Source organism: Sinocyclocheilus grahami, unplaced genomic scaffold (assembly GCF_001515645.1).
Source record: "Sinocyclocheilus grahami isolate Dianchi unplaced genomic scaffold, SAMN03320097.WGS_v1.1 scaffold1006.1, whole genome shotgun sequence".
Classification (NCBI taxonomy): Eukaryota; Metazoa; Chordata; class Actinopteri; order Cypriniformes; family Cyprinidae; genus Sinocyclocheilus; species Sinocyclocheilus grahami.
The window spans coordinates 72,971-95,228 of record NW_015506185.1 but is presented as its reverse complement, the minus strand read 5'-3'; the positions used below and the strand labels follow the sequence as shown (position 1 = coordinate 95,228).

At 36.9% G+C, this 22,258-nt stretch overlaps 2 protein-coding genes across 3 annotated transcripts in view; one reads left to right on the top strand and one right to left on the bottom strand.

Annotated features, from left to right (window-relative positions):
• The first annotated feature begins 273 nt into the window (after nucleotides 1-273).
• Nucleotides 274-15,124, top strand: abcf3 (ATP-binding cassette, sub-family F (GCN20), member 3). Its single transcript, XM_016250782.1, has 21 exons — nucleotides 274-382; nucleotides 1,478-1,619; nucleotides 4,114-4,190; nucleotides 4,825-4,880; nucleotides 4,964-5,064; nucleotides 5,261-5,383; nucleotides 6,817-7,083; nucleotides 7,914-7,994; nucleotides 8,180-8,239; nucleotides 8,380-8,436; nucleotides 8,628-8,650; nucleotides 8,751-8,806; nucleotides 8,979-9,179; nucleotides 10,539-10,615; nucleotides 10,855-10,899; nucleotides 10,992-11,124; nucleotides 12,152-12,240; nucleotides 12,320-12,411; nucleotides 12,929-13,061; nucleotides 14,037-14,124; nucleotides 14,698-15,124. The coding sequence occupies exons 1-21, from the start codon at nucleotides 310-312 to the stop codon at nucleotides 14,854-14,856; spliced, it is 2,133 nt and encodes a 710-aa protein (XP_016106268.1). The 5' UTR covers nucleotides 274-309; the 3' UTR covers nucleotides 14,857-15,124.
• A 3,510-nt stretch (nucleotides 15,125-18,634) lies between these two features.
• The window catches only part of LOC107565531 (oxysterol-binding protein-related protein 1), a 12,301-nt gene continuing 8,677 nt past the window's right edge, over nucleotides 18,635-22,258 (bottom strand). For both annotated transcript variants that reach the window (XM_016250781.1, XM_016250780.1), the window contains 3 exons: nucleotides 20,312-20,435; nucleotides 19,888-19,978; nucleotides 18,635-19,375 (listed from right to left, as the gene is read on the bottom strand). In XM_016250781.1, coding sequence (XP_016106267.1) covers nucleotides 19,273-19,375; nucleotides 19,888-19,978; nucleotides 20,312-20,435 — 318 coding nt within the window. In that variant the 3' untranslated portion in view covers nucleotides 18,635-19,272. The remainder of the gene's footprint in view (nucleotides 19,376-19,887; nucleotides 19,979-20,311; nucleotides 20,436-22,258) is intronic.

Here is a 22,258-nt window from a genome sequence, read left to right as displayed (position 1 = left end):
AATACAAAACACACAAAAACATTCATTCTTTAAACCATCTATATTAATAAATATAGATTAAACACGGGATAAAAAAATAAAACGTATCATAATAAATTATAGTTATCAAATAAATTATTTTTTGTTTTTGACAACGTTTTTGAGTATTGTCTCAAATAATTATTAAATGCTATAAACATGGGGGGTGATTAAAAAATATATTTTTGTCTGCTAAAACTAAATGTTTAAAAAAGCGTTCCGAGGCGACGCCACGTGTTATTGCTGCGCCGCTGCGCATGCGCGCTGTGTCCGGCCCGGTGTGCGTGAACGATGGCGGCGTATGTGCAGATACTGAAGAACGAGTTCCCCCAGATCGACTGCGAGCTCTTCGATTATATCACTGGTACTGTACACACATGTGGCATTAATATACCTGTGTTACACCTTACGCGCGCTGGTAGTGACAGCAGTGCATTCATCACATCAGAGAGCTGTGCTGGTGTGTGCTCATGCTAACAGACTGTGTTCATATCAATCTGACATTATCCTCGAAATCATTTTAATGAGTTAAAAATCCAATCATAATTTCAGTATATGTTCATATCTGTGAAATCAAGCAGCTGCAGTGAATTTTCATGTTTCCAGCCAGCCAGATATGATTCACTGTCGTCTCATCTATAATAATATAATATCATATATGTAACCATTTGTGCCTGACATATTATTTAACATGCAATAAGCCAACACAACAGTTTTAGGCAGATCACGTGATCGATTATATAAACGATGGGTTATAAAAAGATGAAATATCAACAAAAGTGAAGAAATGCAACCCAGACGTGAATGACCTAACATCATAAACTCTGACAATTAATTAGTGAAATATTTACAAAGTGCAGATTGATTAAAAGCTCGACTTGATGCATGCATGTAGTATGTCTTCATGCACTTTCTCCAAAATTATTAATATGCAGATACAAGTGTGAATGCACATTGCTATTATTAATATCAATTAAAACAATAAACATCAAATGCAATGCCACTCTATGGAAGCATGCTCTGTTAGGGTGCTTTATACGAGCTCTGGATAGTCATATTCAGGAATTAAACCGTAAAAGTCATTAAGTTGTGAGCACTTGCAATACGAAACAGTGGCATGCATGAATACGTCTTTATAGCAACCAGTAATAAATACATATTTGGTGCACCAGTGTGACTTATTTTAGTTTTTGGTGAGTGAGATGAATTAATGCATATTCATATTTATTTTAGAACTACAGTAGCATCTTCTGATTTCTGTCACCATGGCGACACCAGAGCTGTCAATCAATACATTGGAAAAAAAGTAACTTACTCGCGTTACTCGTACCCCAACATTGGATATGAAATACCCTAGAAGTGTGATGTGTCTGGAGTAAATCCTCGTGGTGTAGTCTAGCGGTGGCGGAGGTTTGTGTGTTGCTGATGATAGTAATGTGACGTGTGTGTTCTCCTGCAGCCGTGTTAGACAGCGGCGGCTCAGATTTCGAGGATGGAGACGAAGTGTTTGATGCCATCGGCGACGTTCTGCAGGAGGTCGGTGACAAGAACGAAGACGACATCCGCGAAATCTGCTTCCAGATGTTCAACACACTCCAGCTGTAAGTGATCCGGCACAAAGCTGTATGCTTTCCAGCTCCAAACACAGACTAGCAGCTGATAACTCATTAAATAATGCGATACGATAATGCTTAAAGTGCCACATGCTCAGATGAAACCGTTTTACTCGGCTGTTGCCGAGTCAGTTCTGTGAACTTCTATAACTATCTTGTGTCATATATATATGGTTATTTGTATGTATGTATGTACCAAGAGTTCCTGTAAAACCACAACAAATTCCTTGTGTTTGCACACACTTAAGTGGTGAATAAAGCTCGTTCTGATTCTGATTCTAATAAGAAAGCACCCCTGCAACAACTTCTGAAAGTGAACGGTAGTGTTTTACTCCAGCGTTACATAAAAATGTCATTTTAACATGAGTTTAGGAACTGAATAATAAAAATGAAAGATAATATTTACTCTTTGAATTCAATATGCACTGATTCTTATTTAAGCTACAGAAGTTATTTAGGTAAGAGCTGTGAGGGATTTTCTCTTTTGTTCATGGCCCCAAATATTGCAAGTTGTAGCGATATGCATATTTGCGATATTTCGATAATTTCGATATATTGCACAGCCCTACTGGAGAGTGATATGGGCTGAAATGATCACAGAATACCGTATTGGCCCGAATATAAGACGACCCTGATTATAAGACGACCCCCCTTTCTCCAGATGTACCTTTTGGAAAAAGGCTTTTTAGAAACCAGATCTTGTTTTTTCTCAGTAAAACACATTGTGTCTTCAATTATTTTCATATTGCATATTTTACCTATTTAAATTTTTGTTTTGAAAGTATGGTAAAAACTGGTCAAATGCACCAACAATCACATTTAAAAAATATACGCTTTTTGATATACCATTAAAAAAAACTAACACATTGTGTCTTCAATTATTTTCATATTGCATATTTTTCCTATTTACATTTTTGTTTTGTAAGTATGGTAAAAACTGGTCAAATGCACCAACAATCACATTTAAAAAATATACGCTTTTTGATATACCATTAAAAAAAAACTAAAAAACGGTAGCGCATCTGAATTAGGACGTTTAGGCTATCCGTCTAATAGTAGCCCACCACAATCTTATTAACAGTAGACGTTAAATCTTACTGTAGTCTTCAAATCTGGGTACTGTCTTACGTTTTAAAATCACAGGGAGTTTGGTCGCATCAGGCTAACGTGACTCATGCAGCTGTAAGCCTTCTTTTTCTTTTGTTTTTACTCGCGATCTTTACAACACGCATTACATTACGTATTTCACGGCACACTCGTTTTATGCGTATTTGGCGCCACCTATTGTTGTGGTGTGTTATTGACATGTCAAAGTCTACACCCTGAATATAAGACGGGAATTATATTCGGATCAATACGGTAAATAACAGAGTGTATCACATGTAATGGTTTTCCTGTCTCGCGAGAGGACATTTTACTGTAAAAACTCAAGTGCACGTCATTACCACAACTGCACTGTGCTGCCATCTAGTGGTCAAAATCATGTTATGACAGTAATGGCCAGTAGACGGCTGGATTGTTCTAGATTTTATGCTCAGAAGTTATACATTTGAATGTTTGTTTAGGTAACTTTGTCTTCAATTATTTTCATATTGCATATTTTTCCTATTTACATTTTTGTTTTGTAAGTATGGTAAAAACTGGTCAAATGCACCAACAATCACATTTAAAAAATATACGCTTTTTGATATACCATTAAAAAAAAACTAAAAAACGGTAGCGCATCTGAATTAGGACGTTTAGGCTATCCGTCTAATAGTAGCCCACCACAATCTTATTAACAGTAGACGTTCAATCTTACTGTAGTCTTCAAATCTGGGTACTGTCTTACGTTTTAAAATCACAGGGAGTTTGGTCGCATCAGGCTAACGTGACTCATGCAGCTGTAAGCCTTCTTTTTCTTTTGTTTTTACTCGCGATCTTTACAACACGCATTACTTTACGTATTTCACGGCACACTCGTTTTATGCGTATTTGGCGCCACCTATTGTTGTGGGTGTGTTATTGACATGTCAAAGTCTAGACCCTGAATATAAGACGGGAATTATATTCGGGTCAATACGGTAAATAACAGAGTGTATCACATGTAATGGTTTTCCTGTCTCGCGAGAGGACATTTTACTGTAAAAACTCAAGTGCACGTCATTACCACAACTGCACTGTGCTGCCATCTAGTGGTCAAAATCATGTTATGACAGTAATGGCCAGTAGACGGCTGGATTGTTCTAGATTTTATGCTCAGAAGTTATACATTTGAATGTTTGTTTAGGTAACTTTTGCCAACGTTTGAGTACTTTAAAAAAATAGTTAAATATATTTTGTGGTAATGCTTCTAGTCTTATACTCCCATTTAGTTCACTCTCTCTGTCTGTGCAAGAGCGTTTGTGAATGTGAACATCTGTGCTCCGGATGGCAGATCAGAACATCATATATAACCCAGATCCTGATTCATGATTGCATGTGTTGCATGTGTTGTTCTCAGGACTAAATGTGACTCTGGTCAGCAGCAGATGCTGCTGGAGGCTCCAGTGCAGTTATCACAAGTGTCTGCTGACGCAGGTGAGACGACGGTTGATGTATGCATTTTATTTTATTATGCTTTCAGTGATGATGCACAACAGCTAGATGGCATAAATCATACTAGTAATGGATTCAGGTTTTGGCAGAAATACACAACCATTTCTCTAACCATCTGAATGAAACTTCAGTGTAAATGCCAGATGATCATCTATGTATGGAAGCCCGTTTCCGCCACTGAATAAAAAATAAAAAAAATCTTTTTATCTCACAATTCCGACTTTTTTTCTCAAAATTGAAAGATATAAAGTCACAATTGTGAGAAAAAGTCAGAATTGACAGAAAAAAAGTCAGAACTGCGAGATAAAAACTCAATTCTGACTTTTTCCCTCAGAATTGTGTGATATAAAGTCGCAATTCTGAGAAGTCATTTTTTTCCTCTCAAAATTGGACTTTATAATTCGTAATTGCAAGTTTATGTCTCACAATTCCAAGAAAAAATTCTGACTTTTTCTCGACTTTTTCTTCGACTTTTTGTCGCAATAACCATTTTTTTTTTAATTCGGTGGCGGAAACGGGCTTCCATATCCATGCATAAAAAATGATGTTAAAGTTTCTAGTGCAGTTGAAAATACCTGACTGTTCTTCAGTGTCTCAGATGTTTCTGCTCTTTCAGCATCAACTGCTAACGATGTTCATGGCATCTGGATGCTGAAGAGGAATCCGAGTACAGTAAGATCTTCCTATCTGCCTCTACAACCTTGATTACTGCGTCCAGTACCTTTATCTCTATTAACCTCTTCTGTTTTTGTTAGACTGTGGATGCCAAGAAACTAGAGAAAGCTGAAGCCAAACTGAAAGCCAAGCATGAGCGCAGAAATGAGAAGGACTCACAGAAATCCTCATCGTCTCCACTGTGGGTACTGCTGACTGCTGGAAGAATTACGAGCTGTTTTTCTCCCACTTTTAAAATGGACATGAGATTTTCATATGAGAATGATGTGATGCAATCAGCCGTCCGCTAATGATTTTGATTTTGTCGAGATCAGTGAATGGCTGATGAGTAATATCTTTGTGTCTGATGTTGTTCTGTGTCTGGATGTGTTTGGAAGGGTTTTGGAGGAGGCCTCAGCCAGTCAGGCCAGCAGTAAGAAAGAAAACCGCGTCGACTCATCTGGGAAAAATCGAAGTTACGACATCCGCATTGAGAATTTTGACGTCTCTTTTGGGGAGAGGTGAGAATTCACTGACGATCCTCAGAAACACTGGCTACTAAATTAAACGACACAAAAATGATTCAATTATAAAATACCATTCTTGCGAAATGTGTGGGATCTGTATGAGTTGTATTAGAAACATCCAAACAAAATTGATTTTTCAGACACTATGAACCTGAAGTACACAAAACTTGCTTTGTTTTGAGACACACGGCAGTAAAAGTAATGACAACTTAACATTAAGTGAATTAGTAACTGATTCAGTGAGTTCGATCATCATACCATCGAATCAGACTGTATTTCTTGATTTACAGAAAGCGTTTGATACTGTAAATCATTTTACATAAATTACTCAATTTTAATTATTTGACAAAATCTGTCAAATGAATTGAATCTTATCTCTCTTCCCGTTCTCAGGTAGTAAAAATTGATCATTTAAAATCCAATTTACTATGCCTTTCAACTGGTGTTCCACAAGGCTCCATATTGGGGCCAATTCTCTTTAGCATCTATATTAATGATTTACCCATGGTGTGTCAACAATGTAATATCATAATGTATCCTGAGTCAATTTCACGCATGGTAAAAATGCAGAAGAGGTTGCAAATAAGTTGACAGATGTTCTGGTAAAAATCATATCCTGGTTCAATCAGCTTTATCTGAAATTAAACATGTCAAAAACAGCGTGTATGTTCATTTCTAAAGGACATAGTGTTGATATGAAACAGGATATTTTCATTTCGGGAGAGAGATTACGGGTTGTTTCGGAATATAAATACTTAGTGGTTCATTTGGACTCATGTCTTGATCTTAAAACGCATATAACATTTTTATAGAATTTTATATTAATGCAGTATAAATAAAGTTGCTACATTGCTTGCCAACCATAAGCATCATGCAGTTAGACTAATTAATGAACGAATATTGGTTTTGCAGATTTTTTTTCTTTCACAAGAACACATGTGAGCCTGGAGCACAAAAGCAGTCTTAAGTAGCACAGATATATTTGTAGCAATAGCCAAAAATACACTGTATGGGTCAAAATTATTTATTTTTCTTTTATGCCAAAAATCATTAGGATATTAAGATCATGTTCCATGAAGATATTTTGTACATTTCCTACCGTAAATATATCAAAACTTAATGTTTGATAAGTAATATGCATTGCTAAGAACTTCATTTGGACAACTTTAAAGATGATTTTCTCAATATTTAGATTTTGATTTCACCCTCAGATTGTATCTCGGCCAAATATTGTCCTGTCCTAACAAACCATACATCAATGGAAAGCTTATAAATCTCAATTTTGAAAAATTGACACTTAAGACTGGTTTTGTGGTCCAGGGTCACATATGTGAATATCTTGTGACTTTATTGCTTTAATAACTGTATTACTAGAGAAGCATTGTAAAGCAGAAGTGTATTCAGAGCATGTTTTTGTTGATTCACAGATGTCTGCTGCTGGGTGCAGAGCTGTGTCTGGCCAGCGGCAGGCGCTACGGTCTCATCGGGCGTAACGGGCTCGGTAAGACCACTCTGTTGAAGATGTTGGCGAGTCGCAGCTTGCGCGTCCCTTTGCACATCTCCATTCTGCACGTGGAGCAGGAGGTGGCTGGAGACGACACCGTGGCTCTACAGAGCGTTCTAGAGAGCGACACGGTTCGAGAGGAGCTGCTGAAAGAGGAGCGCACACTCAACGCACACATCGCCAATGGAACGTACGTCAGACACTAACCGATCATCTAGTGTCATGTGGTGGAAGTTTTGCTGTTTTTAAGCTTCTTTAATCTTTAAAGGAGTAATTCACACAGAAATTTGCTGGAAATGCACTCACCCTCAGGCCATCCGATAAGAACTTGAGTTCGTCAGGTTTGGAGAAATGCAGCATTGCATCAGTGTCTCAGCAATGGATGCTCTGCAGTGAATGGGTGCCGTCAGAACGAGAGTCCAAACAGCTGATAAAAGCATCACAATAATCCACAGCCATCAGTTAACATCTGGAGAAGACAAAAGCTGAAGCAAATCCAGCATTGAGACGTTTTTAACTTTAAACCATCATTTCTGGCCAAAATATGTGTCCATAATCCATAATAACTCTTCCTCCGGTGAAAAAGTGCATCTGCTGTTGTCTCTCACATCAAAATCCAGCCACATATCTGTTTAGAGCTGTTTAAACCGTGCTTGATCTGTGCAGATTTCTCTTTTTTCACTTGAGAACGCATTATGGACTCATATTGTAGCTCATATATTTAGATTTGATGGATTTGTTTCTTACAAACACACAGCTTTTGTCTTCTCCAGATGTTAACTGATGGACTGGAGTGGTGTGGATTATTGTGATGTTTTTGTCAGCTCTCATTCTGACGGCACCCATTCACTGCAGTGCATCCATTACCGTAATATTGGAGCTTACAGAACAGAGCTCATGCAAAGAAACATAAATGAACAAGCATCTTGCGGTTGCATGTGATTAATGTATGCGTGCTTTCAGCTAAAACATTTGCAGTCGTCATTGCATCTACTCCTGTTTCTGTCTTTAATCTTTCAGTGCAGATGGATTAGAAAGTGTTCGTCTTTCGGAAATCTATGCTAAACTGGAAGAAATCGAAGCGGATAAAGCGCCAGCCAGGTGAGCAGAAAATTATGTGTGTGTATATTATCAAATAAATTAGAATTAATATGTATTTTTCAGAGCTTTCTTCAATAGTTTTATATTGTTATTTAGTGTTTGAAGTTAGGCAATGCAAGCGTAGTCAAACAGTCTAATGAAAAGATCATACAATATGTATTTATATGTTTTTAATATGCTTTCAGAGCATCTGTCATTCTTGCTGGTTTAGGCTTTTCAGCCAAAATGCAACAGCAGGCAACCAAGTGAGTATGTAGCCATGCAATAATGGTTACTTGCTTATAAGTCTCTTTCCCTCGTCTCTTCAGTAAATAGAAACCATTATAAATTAATACTGGCCGGTTTATACATTTCTGCAGTGGTTATTAATGTGTGTTTATTGTAGGGAGTTTTCTGGAGGCTGGAGGATGAGGTTAGCTTTAGCAAGAGCCCTGTTTGCACGGTAAGTTAATTAAAAAAAAGAGGCATTATAATGTTCATAAATAATAATTATGCACTTGTGTTGCAAATATTATTATTAAACTATTATCATAATTCTTTTTTATAATTATTTAAATAAAAGGTAGCTTGCTTAACTAATCCGTACTGCTTCAGTTAATTTTTTTATTTTTATTTATTTAAAAAAATTTTCAGGCCTGATCTGCTGTTACTTGATGGTGAGTAAAATGTACTCTCAGTATGGTGCTAATGTTGCTCCTCAGCATTAAATATTGATAGAGTTACATCACTGCTTTTGTATTCGTCACTTCTATTCAGAGCCCACAAACATGTTGGACGTAAGAGCCATTCTGTGGCTGGAAAACTATTTACAAGTAAGTGTTTTTCAGACGGACTCATAGTTCACTAGTTTGCTTTAATGGCTGAAGCTATGGCATTTACCCGTTATATAGGAACAACATGTTCCAAGGGCCAAAGCCTCATTAATATGGTAAGACATTAGTGTCTCCAAAACGTTTTGAAGTAATTTTACTTGTCTCTCTCTAGACGTGGCAGTCCACCATCCTCGTGGTGTCTCACGATCGTAACTTCTTGAATGCCGTTGTAACGGACATCATTCACCTGCACTCGCAGCGGCTGGAGAGTTACCGCGGCGATTACGAGAACTTCATCAAGACGAAAGAAGACCGACTGAAGAACCAGCAAAGAGAATATGAAGCTCAGTTACAGTACAGAGAACATATACAGGTCAACCAACCTCTCTGCTGAACTGATGGAGAGCGTGCTCCTTTACTAGACAATCTGTGTCCCTGCAGCACAAAAGCAGTGTTAAGTCGCTGGGGGATATTTGTAGCAATAGCCAACAATACATTGTATGGCTCAAAATTATACATTGTCCTTTTATACCAAAAATCATTAGTATATTAAGTAAAGATCATGTTCCGTGAAGATATTTTGTACATTTCCTACCGTAAATATATCAAAACTTAATGTTTGATTAGTAATATGCATTGCTAAGAACTTCATTTGGACAACTTTAAAGATGATTTTCTCAATATTTAGATTTTTTTGCACCCTCAGATTCCAGATTTTCAAATAGTTGCATCTCAGCGAAATATTGTCCGATCCTAACAAACCGTACATCAGTGAAAGCTGAATATTTATTCAGCGTTTAGATGGTGTATAAATCTCAATTTAAAAAAAATGGACCCTCAAGACTGGTTTTGTGCTCCAGGGTCACAAATATCTGAAGAAGGAGAAAGCAGATTGTGTGAAATTGCAATTGTGTCACCTAAGTCCTTAAAATTATTTTATCATTTGTTATTGTCCTCCTGTCGTTATAAAGCTATATGAATTAAGTTCTATACAAATTGAGGCTGCAACTAGGGCTGCGCAATTAATTGAAAATAATTATTATGATTTATATAACCATATTGATATAAAATCATAACTAAAATGACCGTGAAGCATATTTTATTAGATTGTACTGTTTTTAATGTAAATAGACAACGGTTTTATTCAGAGGTGTGTTTAACTGATTTATTTAAAAATGTATCACCTGAATATGTTTTAGAATTTTTTGTCTAGTGTAGATCTAAAATGTATTTTATAACGTTTTGTTAACTGTATATCTTGTGTAAATTATTCTGAGATCGCCATGGAAATAGCCTTGATGCAGGCATGGCGTTAAAAAGTGAATAAATAAAATATAAAATCACAAAATTGACCAGATGTCGCAGCCCTACAAAGCAAAGAAAACCGGATTTATAAATTTTTTTTTATCACAGTTATAATTTATTATCGGAAAATTGCAGTTCAATTTTTTCCTCCTAATCTTGCAGCCCTAGCTACAACATAACGTTCGTAAGAAAGAAAATTGAAGGGGTCTAAATAATTTCTGAATGCATTGTACATGTCGGCTTGTATCAGTAATATTGTGAGCATTAGTTGATCAATGTGGGTGTTTTATTGACTGATGCTGATTAACCAGAATTGAAAAAGCACTTGCACAATATTTTCTCAATATACAAAAAATTAAAATTGCATTCATATTATTAATTGAAAAGGTCCTATTTTAATCTTCTGTTAATGTTGTGTCTCTCTCAGGTGTTCATTGACCGGTTCAGATATAATGCCAACAGAGCCGCTCAAGTGCAGAGCAAACTCAAGCTGCTGGAGAAACTGTAAGTGTGACGTCACTAACACAGGTTTATTATTGATCAAACACACACTCGCTGCAGGCTCACCGTCTCTCTCTGTGTGTGTCTGTGTGTGTGTGTGTGTGTGTGCGTGCGTGTGTGTGCGTGCGTGTGCGCGCGCGTGTGTGTGTGTGTGTGTGTGTGTGTGTGTGTGTGTGAGAGAGTGTGTGCGTGCATGTGTGTGTGTGAGAGAGTGTGTGCGTGTGTGTGTGTGTCTCTCACAGGCCTGAACTCAAGCCCATGGTCAAGGAGTCTGAAGCCGTCTTACGGTCAGTTTTGCTCCGTCTTCTTCCCGTGTATTTGTGTAACGGATCGACTCCTCTCAGAAGTGAAGGTGACTTTTGTTCTGATCTCCCAACAGTTTTCCGGATAACTTTGAGAAGCTGTCTCCTCCGATCCTGCAGCTGGATGAGGTGGAGTTCGGCTACAATCCTGACCAGCGGCTCTTCAACGGCCTCAGCGTCTCGGCTGACCTGGAGTCCCGCATTTGCATCGTATGTATTTGCAATAAGAGATCTGACATTTGCTGGCATAGTGATCATAAAAATCTTTTTTTTTTTTTTTTTGATTATTGAAACTCAAAAAACAAATATATATATATATATAAATCTGGGGGGGGGGACGGGTTTGTTGAGTATCATATTTGATATGTCAGGTTTTTATGGCTCATATAGTCTGATATAATGAGAATATGGAGGAAAAACACCTTAATTTCATTCAGACTTAAACTGAGCAAAAATATGAGTTTGCTGCAGATGCTGATATTTCCATGATGAAATTCTAATGTTTGTGTGAAAATCAATGAGATCTTTATAACAGTACAGCAGATACTGACATAAAATGATCTAAATATCAGTCGTCGCTCTATATCTCCAAAAATATGTCTTAGTGAGATGAGATTGAATTGATCCAAACATATAATGCAGTGATTGAGAGCTGAAGAAATAAAGGCTCCTCAGAAGATGTGAGATGTTCTTGTAGTACACTTGAGTGTACTAGTGTATGAAAGATGGTTCAAGTCTACTACATGTGGTGACTAAATAAATTTTTTAAATCCATGTATCATATGATAGTCGAGTTTCTTGTTTTGTTCTGGTTTTGTTTTTTGTTTTGTTTTGAAATTCTAATGTTTGTGTGAAAATCAATGAGATCTTTATAACAGTACAGCAGATACTGACATAAAATGATCTAAATATCAGTCGTCGCTCTATATCTCCAAAAATATGTCTTAGTGAGATGAGATTGAATTGATCCAAACATATAATGCAGTGATTGAGAGCTGAAGAAATAAAGGCTCCTCAGAAGATGTGAGATGTTCTTGTAGTACACTTGAGTGTACTAGTGTATGAAAGATGGTTCAAGTCTACTACATGTGGTGACTAAATAAATTTTTTAAATCCATGTATCATATGATAGTCGAGTTTCTTGTTTTGTTCTGGTTTTGTTTTTTGTTTTGTTTTGGTTTGGTTTTGTTTGGTTATAGAGAGCACTCATTGATTGGTTGTATGTGTCTGGCTGTAGGTGGGTGAGAATGGAGCTGGTAAATCCACCGTACTGAAGCTGCTGATGGGAGAGCTGACGCCTGTCAATGGTACCAGATACGCTCACAGGTGAGCCTCACTCTGACGCTGAAGATGCTAGACCCTCTCTGTCTGTCTCTTACTTCTGTGTCTTCGTCTTTTCAAACAGAAACTTGAAGATCGGTTATTTCAGTCAGCATCACGTGGATCAGCTGGACCTGAATGTCTGCTCAATAGAACTGCTGCTCAAAAGATTTCCTGGTACTGCCTCAAATCGGCACTTTACATTCTCATCAGAAATCATCAGGATTGCATCGCTGACCCCTACAGAGACACTTCTGATAATGAAGATATTAGTCACATCATTCGCAGCCACACACTGAGCCGCTCTCTGTGATGCTGACCGCTTATTCGAGGTCTTCGTTGCTTGTCACATCATCTGTGGCCGACACATATGAAGTCGACGTGAAATTATTATTGGACCCAAAACATTTCTTTAATGTCTCTAACCTTATTTTGGATGGAGAAATTAATTATAACTAATACAGTGTCATTCAACTCACCCTGCAATACTTGATATTGAATATTCAGTTTCTCTAATATGACACATTATGGAAGTTAAATGCACGACTGACGCATAGTATCTCTAAAATGTATTTATAATAAATCGTATGTTTTCTGTTTGAATGAACTGTCCAATGTTAAGCAAGCCGTAGATGCTGACATGGCAATACAAGTAAATAACTACTTCTGGTAATCTGCTGTTTTTGTGCGTCAGGTCACACAGAGGAGGAGTACCGGCATCAGCTGGGTGGGTATGGCATCACGGGGGAGCTGGCCACGCGGCCGGTGGCGAGTCTGTCAGGAGGACAGAAGAGTCGTGTGGCTTTCGCTCAGATGACCATGCCCTGGTAAACCAAGCATCAGTACACTCTCATGGCGTCATGCCTTTGCTCCTGCTGCATCCAACTAGTTTTCTTGTTGTATCATTGTAATTTTTGTATGTGTGTGTGTGTATATATATATATATATATATATATATATATATATATATATACAGGGCCGCATTAAGACCTTACTGGGCCCCGGGGCTATGACTTACTGCAGGGACCCCTATTACAAATATATATAGCTTTAAAAAGGATTTTTATCCTATCAAAATTTTGATGCATTGAAATTGTATAATTCTTGTTACCAATTTCAATATTTAAAAAATAAAATAAATTAAAAAAAAATACTAGCATAAGTAAAAACAAGCTTGTACTTAAGACAAGTACACAGACACAAATTACAAAAAAATAGACCTCCTTGAAACACTTAAAGCACTGAATAAGAAATTGTTATATCAAATAATTGTACAAATAAACTGAATAGTCTTCACTGTATAAATTCTATATACATTAATTCTTATTTATTTTACAAAAGTGATTCGGTCAAGGACAGTGAGTGATTTTCTTTCTAATGTTTGATTAACATTATTGACATAAATTGTAACAGCAGCTAAATTAGGCTGCTTTAGAGGAATAGCTCACCCAAAAATTAAAGGTCTGTTGTTGTTCCAAACCTGTATGAGTTTCCTTCTGCTGTTGAATGTAAAAGTATGTGAAGAGTTCATTTGCAAAACAGATAACTCCATGTTTAACCATTTTCAAAAATGATGTTTTTTCATTGTGCATTGGAGAGATTTGGTCTCCAATTGTTTTGTTTTTTTATGTTTTAGTTTATTCCTGCCTCTAACCCTCATTTACACCCACATTTTTTTTCACCTGACCCTCATTTTCACAGACTGACCTTCTGAATGACACTCATTTGCACCTTCTAAACCTCATTTAACCATTCTGACCCTCGTTTTGACAGATGCTAACAAATCTGAGTTTCATTTATAGCCCCAACTTCTACATTCTGGACGAGCCGACGAATCATCTGGACATGGAGACGATTGAAGCCTTGGCAAATGCCCTCAACAAGTTCAGAGTAAGAGCAGAATCTGCTCACGTCGCCCTCAGCCAATCTAATGTGTTTACAGCGTTAGTCAAAGCTTCTCCATCATATACAGTCAAACCAGCATTTACTCCGACACCTTCAACATTTCACAGTTTACTCACTATAGTTTAGAAAATGGTAATAAAGTATGAGAAGAACTCAGAGTTAAACTGTGTCAGAACAAATTCATCTTGATAATGTCTGACAACTTTGATAGAAAGGTATGTAATGAATTCAGCTGTTAAATTTAAGCACACAATTAAATAATACCAATTTAGCTCAACCAATCACCAAGCAATGCCTAATTCTGTTCAGTCTGTGGTGGAAAAAGGTCACATTAACAATTAAAGAAAAAACACTTGAGTCCGGTCAAAGTGTCTGAATCATTTTTGGTCCCAAATTATCATACATTTTTCTGGTAGTCCACTATATGAAGAATATAAAGTTTACTTTATTTTGCTATGCTCACTTGCATGAATGAACTGTAGTGTCCTGCAATATATCAAAAATGATATCTGGTGTCTTAGTAATTTTTGGTTTGACTGTAATTGGTTTCTCTGTCAGGGCGGTGTGGTTCTGGTGTCCCACGACGAGCGCCTGATCCGGATGGTTTGTAAGGAGCTCTGGGTCTGCGAGGCCGGGCGAGTTCAGCGCGTGGACGGAGGCTTTGACGAGTACAAGGATATCTTGCAGGAACAGTTTCGTCGGGAGGGATACTTGTGATGCAGACGTCTGTTTACCCGATCTGAGGAGAGCGTCTGTAGTCCCGGTGGCCAGCACGCTCAAAACCCATTTAACTTCAAACTCCCTAAATCATGCGGCTCAGACGCGTCCTGCGGGTTCAAGGCCGGACTTTTGTGTAGATGACATATTAAAGATGATGTAAGAAAGGCGAAGCAGACATATGCACTAACAGATGTTGTACTCCACACCGCTTTTAAAGATCACCCAACATACGGTAATAAAAAGAAAAACTGTCCAACGTTTTTAATTTGGTGTCTGGTCACTATTATTAATCAGTTTTTATCAGTGCTTAGCGTGTTAATCTGCTTTAATTTTTCCAGTTTAACGGTCTCTTTTTTTTCTTGACAAGAATTGCATTTATTGAGACGCGGAATGTCTTTAAGACCACATCAAACGAGACACTTTTAGACACGCACTCCACTTCACCTCGGCGCCAGGTGCGAGTCAAACGGTACAGGTGTCGAGGAGCTTCAGCAGAACAACAGTGAACTGAGATGTTGTCAGGCCATGCGTCAGTAAAAACTAATTTTCCTGTCATGTTATACTGGGCTCGTAGTGCATGCTCTTCAATTGCACGCACAAATACGGCGGTGCACGCTGTAGCCTATCATTTCATATTAAAGCGAGAATGAAACGACGAGCATGCGTGTCAGATCCGCGTCACGTTCAGCAGCGGCAGCTCTTAAAGTAATAGCAGCCAAATAACCTAATAACGTCTGTTGTAGCTTTAAGGATTCATCTATATTTAATTTAGAATTAAGTGTGATAACTTTATAACATTTCTGTGTATTTCATAATTGCTGAAGGGCACAGGTAAATATGACGTTTATTATAATGGGTTTATCTGAAGATTGTTTTAAGTTCACTTAAATGAGAAGTTTTTTTTTGTTTTTTTAAGTCTAGTAAATGTTAAAATTGATAGCTCTCAATTATACTGTAATGTTAAACTGCTATAGTCAGTGGTTAAATATTAGTAACAATTTCCTAGAGACATCAGTAGTATTGGTATCAGTGATACTCGCCTTCAGTCATAAAAAAGATGCCATTAAACAAATATTACAAATATACTGTCTTTGTTTTTTCTACATTAATTTGGAGATTGAATATAAAATTATTGCAATATAAAAGTATATTTAAAAACTTGAATTTAGAAACTTCTTGAATTCATACAAGTTGCACAACACCAATTGAGAGATTTCATTTTAAAACGTTTTAAAAATGGATTTGTGAAAAATGGTCACGAAAGACATTAACTGAATGAGTAAAGTTAATAAGAGGGGCTAAAAAAAACAGACGGGTAAAAGAGTTTGAACAAAAATTTAACGAGATCCTCCAAACGTCTTCCCGTGAAACCTTGAAGTCCCTGCTGAAAAAAAACCCAGCTAAAACCAGCCTATGCTGGTCTTAGCTGGTTTAAGCTTGTCAAGCTGGAGTTGAGCTAGTTTTAGCCTCACCAGCTCAAAACCCCTCTAAAACCAGTCAACCAGTGTTTGTTTTTTTTCTTCAGCAGGGATGGAAGCATTTCCTCTTATCTCACTCGTAATGACAAAAATCCCTTCAAGCTACACGATCATAAGATTGAAGAACAATAGCAAGCTTTGCGAGACCAAGGGAAATTGTCTATGAAAATATATGACAAAATGGACTAATTAAATGACATAAAAACATCAGGAAAATAAAGCAACACATGCATGTTTGTTCTCTTGAACGGAGTCGTCTGGGTTTAACTGGTCAAGTTTGGACCCAGTGAACTGGATTGGATGGTTTCATCTTCAGAGCTCATCTCAGAGTTGTTGTCATAGCAACAGCTCTGTAAGCACGAACCTGCTCCAGAGGAGACTTACTGCACATAATCAGGATTAAACCATGGCTTTATAAGCGGAGCTGATGCTGGAAGTCTGTCCCAGTCACTGCACCACTCTGACAACTGGAGGATAATAACTCAGTGTTATAATCATTTTGATTAGTTTATTATAAAACAATTGCTGCACATAATCAGGATTAAACCATGGCTTTATAAGCGGAGCTGATGCTGGAAGTCTGTCCCAGTCACTGCACCACTCTAATGACAACTGGAGGATAATAACTCAGTGTTATAATCATTTTGATTAGTTTATTATAAAACAATTTTGTAGTATAAAATACAGTACGATTTTACCACTGTATTTTTGCCTCAAAAATGTATTTTGATCTGAAATTGAGTACAGTAAGTCCAGACCATGCATTAAAATGAAAATTCTGTCTCAATTTACTCACCCCCATTTCTTAACAAAAATACAATTATTTCTTTCTTCTGGTGAACATAAAAAAATATATATTTGTAATATGTCGCTGAAAAATGTCTTTTTTTCTCTCTCTCCATACAGTGGAAGTAAATGGTAACAAAAACAATATATCAAAGAAAAAATGTTGTTCCATAAAGGTTAGGAATGACACGAGGGTGAATAAATAATGGCAGCATTTTCTTTTCTGGGTGAACTATCCCTTTATCAATATTGCTTTTATATATATAAAAACAATAATAATTCTAAATAATAGTAAGCAATACGTGTGTATTGCATCTCCTTCAGTGAAAACCGTATCAAAAGAAGCCGAAACATCAAGCTTTGCATGTGGCCTTGGACTGAAAGTCAGTCTGGCTCAGCGTTTATGAGAGGAGTCTCTCAGAGCAAGCGATCTGTAATCACTCAGCTCCAGCAATCATGCAAGAAAAGAAAACGCACACTTATTTCTACATGCACATGACGGGGTTGCTGATGGAGTAGGTGAAGCCACTGAAAGCATTTGAGCAACCATGTTTGTATGCGCAAGGAAAAGGTCTTAAAGTCTGAGAATAATAGTATTAAATGTTGTATAAGGAAATACAGTGAACCTTTGACATGGATGTTGTCAGTAACAATTCCCCGGCTCCGCTCTGATACTTTGTTTCTCAGGCTACAGCATGGTTCTCCATCTCTATTTAGGTTCCTCTGTATCTGCTGTGTCTCCTGAGGATCTGAAGGTCCTGGGATTAAAGGTACCTGATAATCTTGCCCAATTACAAGAGGCTGATGTGACACTGAAACCCCATGATGAACAAAACATATGGGGGAAAACATCTATGCATGCTGATGAACGCATATACTGTACCAGCATCTGTCTTTTCCGAAGGATTGCAGTCATTATGGGCAGACCATTGGAGAGTCCTTTGCTTTTCATGTTACAGATTGATTCATCAGGGATGATTTATGAACCCCAAGTGGTGCGATCCAAATTGTGGTCACCCAGGCACTACAGAGCTTTACTGTCGTGCCTCTTCATAGTCCAGCTTTTTTAAATGCAAAATGTGATTTCTCAAAAGGGTGAAATAGCACCAGGCATGCTTTCATAAGAGTTATACATACAGTATCATTTACATTTAAACACAAAAAAAATCTTCATTTTCAGAAAGCCGTTTATTTAGCAACAGTAAAAAAGTGGAAAATATTGTGTTTACATGACGATGTGCATTTTCCAGGGTGCAGCTTTTTAATGGACATACACAACAAAGAGCCCATTTCTCTAAATATTCCTGTTATGATTTCACTCTTTAAGATGTTTAGCTAACCTGCTGATGTCAAACCACAAATATCTGATGTATAAATGCAACAGAGTACCATCTTTGTCAAACACAAGCAGATTTTGTGTGACCTTCCAAAACACCCTTCAGCAAAACTGTTCAAAATTCAGTCTATTTTAAGAGTATTTGCGCACCATACATGAAGATTAGTATTTTAAGAGGCTCCTATGTTTAGATTCAGTAAATTCACTTTAATGGCAAAGAAAAGGTTATTAGTCAGTTATTGAATGCCTTATTTTAAAAAAATTATATTTTCACAGGAGCCTGATTTTAAAAAATAAAATAAAAACAGGACTCAAATGTCGCAGCTGGACTTACAGGTTTTTGCATATGAACTCTTCATATTTTCAGCATAGTTGTTTTCAGGACATTTATGTTTCATCCAGGCACATTTGACTGGATGTGAATCATTATTTCTTGTAATGTAGACTCTAATCTATTCAAATTAGTTGTCAGAAAAACACTCTTGTTCTATATCTAGTTGTATGGAAATAATCCATATTAATTGTTTAAAAGTTTCCGAATGTTACAAATGTTTTCAACAAATTCTTATGACGTTACACACATTAGCTCACATATCTATTGTCAGATTTGAATATGTCTTATATAAATTAATACTACACTTGAATGGGCTAAAAGATAAACCGTAGGTTATGATGACTTTGTGTCATCATAATCATGGCGTAGCACCAAAACGGACACTCGTTTATTTATATATATACAGTGTAATATAGACTCAGTTGCATTTCCCGAGCAGCAGGACGCTCCGTTCCTCCAGATGTTTGCAAAGTTTGAGGTCAGTATATGTCAGGCAGGTGTGAGTAGTTTCTGTCCCAGTAGCCGCCGGTGTAGAGCCAGTCTGGGGCTCCGGTGTAAGGGTTTGGCCCCTGATGAAACCACCTGCATGTGAACACGAGTTTGCCGTTAAAGTTAAGATCAATGCAATCATGTCTGTCCATCCTCAAAATAAATTTACACGCAGACAAACCAATAAATGCTGATAAAGTCCCAAATCATCATCACAGTGTTTAATGAATAAATGCATTGTGTATCCAAATTCTGGCTTTACTCACACCACTGCACTTTATTTCACAGTATGTGTACTTACAGTGTACGTACCTAAGAAAGTAAAGGGTAATATAAAGTGACTTCATGTGCAAGTACCCATTTATTACCAAGTAATACTGTAAAAATAAGTGCTATATTGTAACGTGTGCGATGTTATTGTAACAAATGCTGTGGAATCTCCACATGTCTAAAATACCTACATAATTGAACATACTACATAACTACATACTCTAAAACTAAGTCTTCTTATACAGGCATTTCAGAACAAAGAAGACCCCTGAGTTATGTACTTTTACCCATCAGTGTATGCTTTGTTGTTGGGTGTTTATTAACTCTTGACAAACCTTATTTTCCATTCCTCGTCTGATTTGGAGCGATGTTTCCGAGCCGTTCGTTGTTTTTCCTCCAGTCTGTTCTTCTCTGCACTGGCTGCATCTGGAAACAGCAGCAATGCATGTTCATCCACAATTAGTAAACATGTGTTCAGATTGTATATTACAGTTAAGCAGTCTTCTATTATGCCATTATATATAAACGGGAACATAAACTGATGATCTGTCACACATTCCAACAATGTGTTTAAATACCTTTATGCAAATGTTCAAAATGTAGCTCAAACACTAGAGCATGACACTAGAGTAATGCATGAGCTGAAGATAATGTATAGCATTGGATTTGTTGCGAAGACTGCAAATGAATCTGCAGAGGTTGTGAGTTTACTGGTTGAATGAATGTATTTCATCACGAGTCAATAAGAGGTTGATGTACCTATGTCTCCATTCTCCAGGGCTCTGATATCAGGTCTCAGACGACAGTCTGTCTGTGGAAGAGCTCGCTCCATCTCTGCATCCAGCTCATTCAACTGCAGAGCGAATGATGTGAAAGCATAGTACTGACAGAAAGAAAGAAAAGAAAATGAGTGACAGTATGCCACACAACAGGCATATTTATTTTTATACATATACTGTATATTAGTTTGACTAAGAGGGGTGGTTAAATGCATATAATAATAAAAAAAATAATTGTCTATGTACTTATGCATCATACAGACCTTTTTTTGTCATTATGCATATTTGTTATTATAGAGTGCTGCAGAGATTGCATACAGTATATTTTGATGATGCAATCATTTGAAGGGATTTAGCATTTCAGCACTTCTGAAGTCAATACGCTTTTTGAATTGGTTTTTGGTTACGGTCTGTGTTTCACAAACTCACCTACTCCCTAGTCACTTTCACAGCCTCTTTGTTTTTAGAATTGCACTCTTGCAAACTCAAGCTTTCAGATATTTTTTTGTATTACGTAGTATTACGTATTACGTAGACATTTCAAATAGTAGCTTTAGATATTTTATTGGATTCAACATAAAATGTATTACACATAAATGTTTGGGCTACAACGGCTAACATAAACTATGGAACATAAAAGAAGATAATTTAAGAAACATCTCAAATGTTTCAATTTTTTTCATTCATGCAATGGAAGTCATTGGTAACCAAAACAGCTTTTTACCAACAGTCTTCAAAATACCTTCTTTTATGTTCACAAAAGAAAGTCAGTCATTCAGGTTTGAATAAATGGTGACATTTTGTTTTTTGGCTCAACTATCCCTTTAAAGTGTTATATATATATATATATATGGGAGTCTTATGGGCAGTCTTCAAAATACCTTCTTTTATGTTCACAAAAGAAAGTCAGTCATTCAGGTTTGAGTAAATGGTGACATTTTTTTTTTGGCTCAACTATCCCTTTAAAGTGTTATATATATATATATATATATATATGGGAGTCTTATGGGGAAATAATACTCTAAATAAGAAACTAAAACGGCCAGCAGGTGGCGGTAAATGTCTTTATGAGTTATTTATTCATTCGATTAGCTTAAAACGCGGATTCATTCAGAAACTAACACCGCTGTTCCTCACACATGCACAACAGTTCTTCTGTGGCTTTATAGGTGTTATTTTTGTTGGCAAAACTGAGCAAAAACAGACAATATTGAGTTTAAAATATAACATAATATTAAGCTTGTGTGATATCGCTTATCATGTGATATAAATGTGAGACAAAAACTCATATAGGAGCATTTTTGCACCAATATGTTGAATATTAGGCCATAACTGCATCATATTTGTCAGCAGTCAACTGTATGAATTGTAAGATGACGTACAGGTCTGGGGGCGGGGGCGTTAACTGCGTTAAAATATTTGAATTGCGTTATTTTTTCATAGCTAATTAATTAAGTTAACGTGTTAAACTGACAGTCCTAATGTGTGTTAGCTTAAAACGCGGATTCATTCAGAAACTAACACCGCTGTTCCTCACACATGCACAACAGTTCTTCTGTGGCTTTATAGGTGTTATTTTTGTTGGCAAAACTGAGCAAAAACAGACAATATTGAGTTTAAAATATAACATAATATTAAGCTTGTGTGATATCGCTTATCATGTGATATAAATGTGAGACAAAAACTCATATAGGAGCATTTTTGCACCAATATGTTGAATATTAGGCCATAACTGCATCATATTTGTCAGCAGTCAACTGTATGAATTGTAAGATGATGTACAGGTCTGGGGGCGGGGGCGTTAACTGCGTTAAAATATTTGAATTGCGTTATTTTTTCATAGCTAATTAATTAAGTTAACGTGTTAAACTGACAGTCCTAATGTGTGTGTGTGTGTGTGTGTGTGTGAGAGGATGCTGTCTGTGTG